This window comes from Photinus pyralis, unplaced genomic scaffold, assembly GCF_008802855.1.
Source record: "Photinus pyralis isolate 1611_PpyrPB1 unplaced genomic scaffold, Ppyr1.3 Ppyr1.4_LG1, whole genome shotgun sequence".
Lineage (NCBI taxonomy): Eukaryota > Metazoa > Arthropoda > Insecta > Coleoptera > Lampyridae > Photinus > Photinus pyralis.
The window spans coordinates 21319859-21329290 of NW_022170249.1; the positions used below are offsets into that span (position 1 = coordinate 21319859).

The following is a 9432-nucleotide window of genomic DNA, read 5'->3' on the forward strand; positions in this document are numbered from 1 at the left end:
CAAAAATTTTCAGCAACAAGGAAACACCCATTCCAGCTACAAGCACTACAATACGATCAAGTTTTTAGTGGGAGTGTCTTCAAGAGGGGCAGTTGTATACAACAGTGAGGGTTACGAGGGGTCCATTTCGGACATCGAACTATTTAAGTCGTCAGACATTTCTGTATTTTTGGAAGAAGACGATGTGCTTATGGCAGATCGTGGTTTTACCATTCAAGACATTTGTGATGAGCACAAATATAAATTAATCATTCCACCTTTCTTGGCTGGCAGGACAAGATTAACAGCGGAAGAAGAAATACTAACAAAGAAAATTGCAAAGTGTCGTATTACTGTAGAGCGCTCCATCAGACGAATAAAAAGCTACCAAATTTTAGCAAAGCCAGTGCAAATTTCAATGTTACCCATTATGTCCAATATATTTAGTATAATTTGTTTTTTGGTAAACTTTGAAAAACCAGTTTTAACATAATTTTATTATAACATTATGTATGTAATTATAACAAAGAGCACAAAATATAGTATAGTATACATTATTCTTGAAAGTAGTCCAACTCAAATAATGGTAAGTTCCTCGGAATTCGCATTAAAAATAATTCTGGAATGTACATATTATAATACATTTTTTTAAGCTTTTTAGTTATGTCGTCAATAACATGCCTAGAGATATCAGATAATTGTACCTTAAAAACTAGGAGACCTACACTTGACCACACAACAAAATCACATTCGGGAACTTCAAAAATTAACATTGTTGTAGCAACCTGATAATTATATGGATGGTTCGCTTTTAAAAACACTTTATTATTTTCCTCATACGCGAAAAAGTTGCTCTGTTGTTGACCTGTTAACACACTGTTCCACTGACATGGATCTTTGTCTTCGAGCACTTTAGGGCATTTGATTTCTATGACTCTTGTGATCACTCCGTTGGTTGTCACAACTCCATCAGCACTACACGCTAGGTGAGGGTATTTCTTGTTCATATACAGCCCTACTTGCACAAATTGTTCATTTGGTTGAATGTGATCGGCTACATACTTGTCCCTTGCCTTCGCCTCATTAACTTGACCGTATCTCATTGCTGCCGTCAATAAATTTGGTGTTAATTGCCATAGATTTCTTTTTAAATAATTGTTTTTTGCGGAAAGACTCACTAGGGATGAAGCGGTCTTTGCATTCGATGCTGTGATAAAGTAGCTTCTCCATCTAAACCAACCCAACGAATGCTGAATTTCGGCACCTTCTACAGAAAAGATGTTCTTTTGTTTTATAAGTTCCTGATCCATATTCTTCTTGAAAATTAGAACTTGTTGTATGACGATATCTACACTACTTTGGTCCAATTTGAAGTCATCATAACGTAGTTGGAATAAAGTTTCGAACATTGTAGGAAGACGTTCTTTTTGTAAATCGCAAATAAAATTGTTTATATTGACAGTTCTTTCATAGTTGTCTGGTCTTGGATCGAACGTTGCCCTGCGAATTGGTTCGAATCTCACATTGCCGTACTTCTTTTGGGAAATAGGTCCAGGTTTTTTCAGTTTAGCACCCAAACCCCACTGCCTTAACTTGCTGGTGCATGCAGTGTTATCGTGGCCGTTTTCTCCGCAAAACTTCTCCAGGAACAGCAAAAGAGCGCTTACGTGGCTACATTTACCTAACGCAGATTGTTTACACTCGCATCTACCATTAACTACAGCTCCCGATGCTTTGTTTAAAGTTATCACTACAGAGTACAATTTATTCTTATTAAATGATGCAAAACACTTTGCTTTTAAAAGGTAAAATCGGTTATCACTGCTGTCAAACACTTCGTGCAAGTGATCGCTGCTTACAAACTGGCTGCCACGTCGAAACGGTTTTTCTGTTACACCTGTATTGTTGCTGACATAATCTTCATTTTCAAAGAAGCATCCCACAAGATAGGTATAGATGTGGCCCTTGTTGAAATATTGGGGGATTTCACGAGATGGGAATCTTGCCCACAGAAGAGTCTCATCAGATGCAGGACCTGATGCAGCAGTTGAAGTGGAAGCAGTTACAACAACGTTCCGTTTCATATCGTACCATTTGCCTCCATCAATAGCTAGGGAAATACTATTACTGCGTCCCGCTTCAATACAGTTTACAACCCTACAAATAAATGAGATATAAGTAATTCTACTAAGCACAATAAATTTGCCTATTTACCTTTGCACTAAATCAGTTTTATTTCCTGTTTTCTTTAATGCACGACACTCTAACCACCTTTGCAACTCCAGGTTAGAATGGTCCTCAATATTTACACCATGGCGTAAAACAGCACCAGGAACATCTTCTGGTAATAGGGAAATCGATGGTTGATCCACTAATAAAATTGTACATTGCAATATATTATAAACATCTATAAAGTATAAAACTACTTACTTGAGCAAGAAGGATTGTGTACAGTTTAGTTTAAAAAAAAACTGTTTGGTATAAAGGTTAAAGACAGGGTATTCAAAAAATGCAAAAGGAAATAAAATAATCAAAGGTGGAACGTGAAAGATAAATGGAAATATGCAATGAGAAAACTAGAAAAGGCCAGGAAATAATGATGACAGAAACGAATAAATGAGGTTATGCGAATGTTTTGTAAGGTTATATTACTATAAACATGGATTACCAATTACATGGTAATATTGTAAAAATAACTAATCAATTTGGGGATATATTGCGCTATGTGTGGCGACACTGTTAGAAAGAAACAAAACTAGGGTAGAACTTTCCTCTTTATCCTTTCAAGGTCAAACTTACGCCGAAACCGTCTATTCAAAAGTACGCCACAGGAATTTTCCAATGATCATTTATGCACGTTAACAGGTACACCATACCATGGCATATTTGGCAGGAGGCATTCTAGACCGGGAGGCAGCGTACATAGTAACTAAACTAAATACAGGCCGAAAGTACGTTGAAAACTAATAATAAAATCACTCGTCTGCCAGTCGTAAGTGGCAGCATTAACTTGGGGCGGCGCTGAATAGGTGACTTCTTTAAGTGATCAACTAAATTACCAAACTATAAGGGTCACGGAAAAGATTTCTATCAAGAAATCCCATTTTTTCCATAGTTTTCAAATATGCTATGGCAGACGATTTCAAGTGCAGCGTTGGTAGCGAAAGACGCCCTCCAATGTAGGGAAAAACACCCCTGAACTAAACCATGAGGACCGTATCAAAATTATACATAAAAAATTCCTCTGTATGTCACTACTTTAAAATATATCCTGGTAGACGATATTAAGTGTAGCTTTAATAGTGGCAGACGTCTTAGAAGTTAAAAAATTTAGGTATAGTAAATCCCAGCGAGTGCGAGCGTGTGAGAGATAAGCGCGCGAGAGCACAACGAACAGAGATAGCTATAGATTTACGCACCGCTTGGAATTACCAAACGAATTAAATTAGGGAAAATAATAAATTGTTTATTTCGCGATAAGATTGTCGGTATTTCTTGAATTCTTCTCAGACTGTATAACAGAAAACTTGAAGAGAAAAGAAGATAGACCTTCAGCTCGTTCTAAACTATCCTCTGACTCCAGTTCCGCTTCCGTTGTCTATGCAACATTGATGGATCGATGATTAAAATCGACAAGTTTGTTTTGCTGAAACTTTTTCGGAAGTATGATTTCTTCAAGTGCTCCTAGTCCATCGCCAGTTGTAGATGTTGTTTTAATCGATGGATTATTTTTTTGCATCTTTTAAAAGATCTCCGGTAAACTTTGAGCGATTTTCTGAACACATCCTCGGCAAGATTTGTGCTGTCTCAGCGAGAGAAGTACATCTTACTTTTGACAGATAGTTACCCCTTTCATGAAGGACGCAGAACATGATCGTTGCGATCAAAATAAGGAAAGATTACAATCCTACTCAATTTCTGTTTCCACTCAGAAGCAGCCTGCAAATTTTATAAAACCACTTCGCAATGATAGCTCAAAGCGTCTCTTATAGATTACTTATACCGTTCATAGGCAAAAAAGATCTGTTGTGCTTTACTTGGAAGGAAAGTTGTGTTTGCCACATATGAAGATAAGTGCTATAAATTTGTGACAAGGGAGGATGATGTGGTAAAAACTGAATTGTGCTGCAGCCACTAAGAGGCAGATTCTCGAATAATTTACCATCTTGGTAAACTACCAACAAGTAGCAAAGTCATTATTAGCGCTTCCGATATGGATTGCTGTTATTGCTTTGGGAAATGTAAAATTGACGCTACCATCAAGGTATAGATGGAAGTGGGTCTCTTTTCCAATAACACACAGAAATTCATAAATCTTCAAGAGATGTTCGTGAATTTGGGTGTTGATGTGTGTAACGAGCAGGGTAACGCGTTACCGGGTTCCCACGCATTTACCGGATGTATGACTTGTGTATGGTCCTCATGGTTTAGTTCATCGCAATTTGAGCGAATGCCACCGAAAAATGTCTGAGTTTCTACAATCCGTTTGATTGAAGTGGATGGAACTATGTGAATCAGAAGTTTAGAATCAAATGGTTTGAAAGATCTCAGTAGTCAGTATCCTATCGGTATCTCTGTTGGTTATGCTCTCGCGCGCTTATCTCTCACACGCTCGCACACGCTGGGATTTACTATACCTAAATTTTTTAACTTCTAAGACGTCTGCCACTATTAAAGCTACACTTAATATCGTCTACCAGGATATATTTTAAAGTAGTGACAAAAAGAGGAATTTTTTATGTATAATTTTGATACGGTCCTCATGGTTTAGTTCAGGGGTGTTTTTCCCTACATTGGAGGGCGTCTTTCGCTACCAACGCTGCACTTGAAATCGTCTGCCATAGCATATTTGAAAACTATGGAAAAAATGGGATTTCTTGATAGAAATCTTTTCCGTGACCCTTATAGTTTGGTAATTTAGTTGATCACCTAAAGTAGTCACCTATTCGGTGCCGCCCCAAGTTAATGCTGCCACTTACGATTGGCAGACGAGTGATTTTATTATTAGTTTTCAACGTACTTTCAGCCTGTATTGTCGAATTTTTTGTCGCTTATGGTTTAGTTACTATGTACGCTGCCTCCCGGTCTATTCTTGACACTCGGGAAAATCTGTTCCATAATCTACAATGCCTAGGTACATATTTTTTTTGTACATCGTTCCAATCGACTTGTTTTCGAGTGGCCATTTCGACCACCATCAAACAACACAGTAATTCTTTTCCATTACTTTTCGATAGAGAATTTTTTTTGTAAGGTAAAGCATCTTTGGTAAATCCTGGTGATTCATTAACGTACTGGTACCAAGATCTAATTGTGGAAGTTGCTGGCGGTCGGTTAACGAATTTGGACCTCACATATTGATAAGCCCGTGAACTGTAAAAATGCAAAGTTAGAAAATTGCAGGATATTTGCCGTCCACTTTTCCAGAAACTATAGCATATGCAATCTCTCATTATTATAAACCATCTAGAAGTAATTTTGTAAATTTAGTTACAGAGTAATCTTAAGGAATAATACCTATATTTTACTTGCATACTCACTTCAGCTTTTTCAGATATTAAGTTCTTGTTCTTGAGTTTACTTAATAATGATTGTAAATTCTGAATTCTTTTTTTCTGTCGAATTGTTCGCTGTCGTAATCTTTTAATGGTTTTCTTCTGATTTTGTATCGTATCTTTCATCATAAAAATGTATTTTTGTGTTCTTGGACTTCTCATGTTTATTGCAACGGCCATCCAATCTCCTGGATAAAGTGTAGAACTGGAGGTGAGGGTGTTGCAACAATTTAGATCCATATTTTCTTCATCACGGAAAGTGTCTACCGTCATTTCATGAACTTGTACAGACAACCTATAGATATTTTCATTTGAATTTGGAAAAATCGATGAAACCGAAAAAGCCTTCAATTTTAATTTATCAAAAATACTTCTACGTTCCAAACAATCTATTTTTTATTATACCTGAATCACAATCTCCGTTTTAAACACTCACATGCATGCGAAAAAAGGCCTTTAAAACACACGTGCTTTAAAGTTGCTAAGTGACGATACTTCAAGTATGATTTTTGAAACTGTCATCTGGCGCTGAAATAAAAAATCTTCCTAGGTCGCTTTCTGTAAATGCAGAACATTTCTTAGGCTTGTACCTATCCTTTGGTTGAAGCTTTCACAAACGCGCGTAATTTAGGATATGCTTCCAAATCTGTTCCACTTTTTAATCGCAGCATTGTTTGAAGTTTTGAATGAATGCACCAAAAGATACCTTTGACATTTCTTTCATATATGCGAGCACTATCGATGCATTTAAGACTTTATTCGTAAGTAACATACATGGAAACAACTTTTCATATGCTTTACTGGATTTGGATTTTACACCTACCAAAGTTTCTTTAGATTTTACAAGCGATTTAATGGACGGTGTATTAACTTTTTCAACGGAAATCGTTTTTTTCTACTCATATGGGTTAATGAATACATTAAACGTTCCAGTTTTATGAAGTAAGAGTATAAATTCCTCACATTATTGGATAACAGCATCAGTGAGTAATAATTAATCACTGGGCATGGCTTTAAAAAAACTCACCGCAGCCAGCCAATGAGAAAGTTTCATAAAAAAACAAAGAATCGATCTGTCAATTTATCTGGTTGTAACTTCCCTTTGTATCGAAATATAGGACTTGCCCAAATCTAAGAATTAGATTTAATAACACAAAAAACAAAATGTGAATGCAAAATTGTATAATTGAAAATCAATATTAAATTAAATAAAACATCCCATGCTAATTTAGACCGGTTTTAATATAAATTAAGTTGCTGAATTGAACTCAAAGGAAAAGATCACTGTATTACCGACGCATCGAATTTGAAAGTGTCAAGATGGATAGCGAAAATGAAAATAATGAAGTTGTACGCCGCCAAATATAACACAAACGGCAAAAAAATTATGTTTAAATTTATAGCCGGAAAAGTCTAAATATCTTGTTACATGCACGATTGGCACACGCAACAAAATTACCTTAGATAAGCACACGGTAAGCTCGGTCAAGGTAGAGGTGGGTGTGGGTGGGGTTCTGGGGTGTTCGATTTCAAAAGCTAGTAATAAAAAGGAGGGTGAGTAATCAGAAAGTATAAGCATAAATCAGGGTAGGCAAAAATATAAGCAAAATATATAGCAAAATATAGGCGCCACTTAGTCTTGTAGAAAAATGAATGAGAGATACTTACTATCAGGGGACAATGTAGACTAAGAGAACCTTGTAAGCTGAAAAAGAAATACAAGAAATAGGGATACAAATAATACACAAAAATGTCACGATCGGGGATTAATTTAATGAGTCAAAATAAATGATGAAATGGATCAACAGTACTACAAATTTGAACACTGTAATACCTAGATCTTATTCTCACAATTCTGGTAAAATAATATATAAATTCGAATCTAACCCAAATATAAAATCTTATAAAACAAAGCTTTAATTAGGCAAAACAAACTCGAGATCGAAAAGGTGTCGTTAAAAGGCCAAAAGGGTTTCCGCAAGACAACACGGAATCAAAATGTTAAATGACACAAAAATTTTAATTACAACTTCGACAAGGTATCGGTCGCTAAATGAGTCACAAACGTTAATGCACGGGGAAAACGGAGAATAAACTTACCTTGAAACTCGGGTCGCAACCATTCGAGCTCGAAGGAGTGCGCTACGCCAATCCTGAAATCAGGTTAAACACAAAAAAATACTATAAGGGTTAATTGATGCACTAGGCGAATACGTGCCCAAAAAGGTTTAACGTTCGAAGCTAAATAGCTGATAATACACACACAAAGAAATTGTAATCGTCTTCAGCGAATAAAAAAAATCATTTACATTACAGAAAAAAACAAAATTTTGGGGTCGATATAAAGCTTCTTCAACTCACAACAGTTAGCATAAATGAACAGCAAAATATTTACACGAGTAATCTAAATAATTCAATTTTCACACAAGGCACAATTTAAATAATATCAAAACAACACAGTAAACAAGGTAAATATGAAGTCAATTAAATACACACAAAGGGGGTCGTAAATAATTTAAGGTTAGGTCGGAGGTTATGTAGTAATTTTGAAGTATTTCGAGGTAATTCGGGCCAAAAATATCCAGCGTCGAAAATTTGGTAATCAATCGTTGATAAATAAATTCGGTAGTCAAACGTCTAGCAATGGTAGATAATAAGGGCGTCAATACTTGCGGTTATAAATCCAAAATAGAGATACGTCGTCAAATGTGGTTTGAAAATGTCGGTGGGTCAGGTAGAAATCTGCTTAACCGATCACGTGATGAAGATCCAAAATGGTCGGCAAGGCGTCGGGGTCGTTATCGTTTATTAGACCACGTTGTGGACAAATTAATTCCAGCGTAGATTCCAAATAATATTCCAATAAAACTAATCCAAATACAATAGTAGGTAGATAGGGGTCCAAAGGAAGAAGCTCCTAGCTATTTAGGGCGTTCTGTGAATAAATCCGTATAAACGTTTTCACTGAAGCAGCAAGACAAAATATCGTAAAATCTTCAGAGAACAGCACGAACAACCATTAATAACCCATTTCTGGAATGTTCAAACGAACAGAAACAATGGCGACGTGTTACTTCAACAGACGAAACGGTTCTACTTACGCGGAATCGGAAACAAAGAAAGGTGGTTAAAAAAATGCGAAAAGAATAAGCCTACGCCATCTAGTGAAGAATACAATTTCGATACAGGACATCTCTACTAAAAATAATCAGATATCTCCACAAAAGCGGCAGGGGTCGTCACTTGTCTGTACAAACGGTCAAACGTAAAGGAATGCAACTAACATAAAATATTGATTTAAAAATGGATTTTCGAATTAATAAAAAAATATCGTCACAATCTTATATCGATCTAAGCTAAATATAAATATGAAAATTTGAATATTTCACTCCCATTTTCTCGACCTAAAAGATAACTACTTACTACTTACAAAAGGATCTTCAAAGTGTAAAAATAGGAAGTGAGGTTAAGTATTCGTACAAATTCTGTTACTTCGTAAGTCGCACATGCCTGTTATTTTGTCGTAGTTTTGGTAGTACCCGCATTATTCAATGTTTAGGCGATTAGCTATAATTACATATAGCAATAAACCCACAATTTAAACGATCAAATTTTAGGAAATGAGAAACGAAAGCTTGACAACCTTTTGACATCTCTGATATCATCTCAATTGTCACACTTTCACAGTATGGCCAACTTTAAATATTTATAAAATAACTCAACTGCAATTGGTTTGGTAACAAACGTCAAGTTTGAATATTTTCATTAAATTTTGCCAAATATTCGTAGAAAAAGTATAGTATTCTATTCGCATGTAATGGCTATTACTCATTCGAAAGAATTACGCCATTACGGCACTCGCCTTCGGCTCGTGCCGCAAACACATTCTCATGAGTAA

At 36.0% G+C, this 9432-nt stretch overlaps 1 protein-coding gene across 2 annotated transcripts; it reads right to left on the reverse strand.

Annotated features, from left to right (window-relative positions):
* Positions 1-408: 408 nt before the first annotated feature.
* Positions 409-8691, reverse strand: LOC116158575. 2 transcript variants are annotated; one of them, XM_031471372.1, is made up of 4 exons: positions 7635-8691; positions 7203-7239; positions 2194-2350; positions 409-2136 (listed from the first exon to the last, which is right to left on the reverse strand). In XM_031471372.1, coding segments are annotated over exons 2-4 (1761 nt in total). In that variant the 5' UTR covers positions 7204-7239; positions 7635-8691; the 3' UTR covers positions 409-533. The 2 variants fall into 2 exon arrangements, with proteins under 2 accessions (XP_031327232.1, XP_031327231.1); XM_031471371.1 differs by lacking the exons at positions 7203-7239; positions 7635-8691 and adding an exon at positions 2410-2953.
* Between the last annotated feature and the right edge of the window lie 741 nt (positions 8692-9432).

Excerpts from the sequence above, each read along its gene's own strand:
- LOC116158575 (XM_031471372.1), bottom strand. Across the intron at positions 2,137-2,193 it reads AAAACTGATTTAGTGCAAAG|GGTTGTAAACTGTATTGAAG; the intron begins GTAAATAGGCAA and ends ATTTATTTGTAG.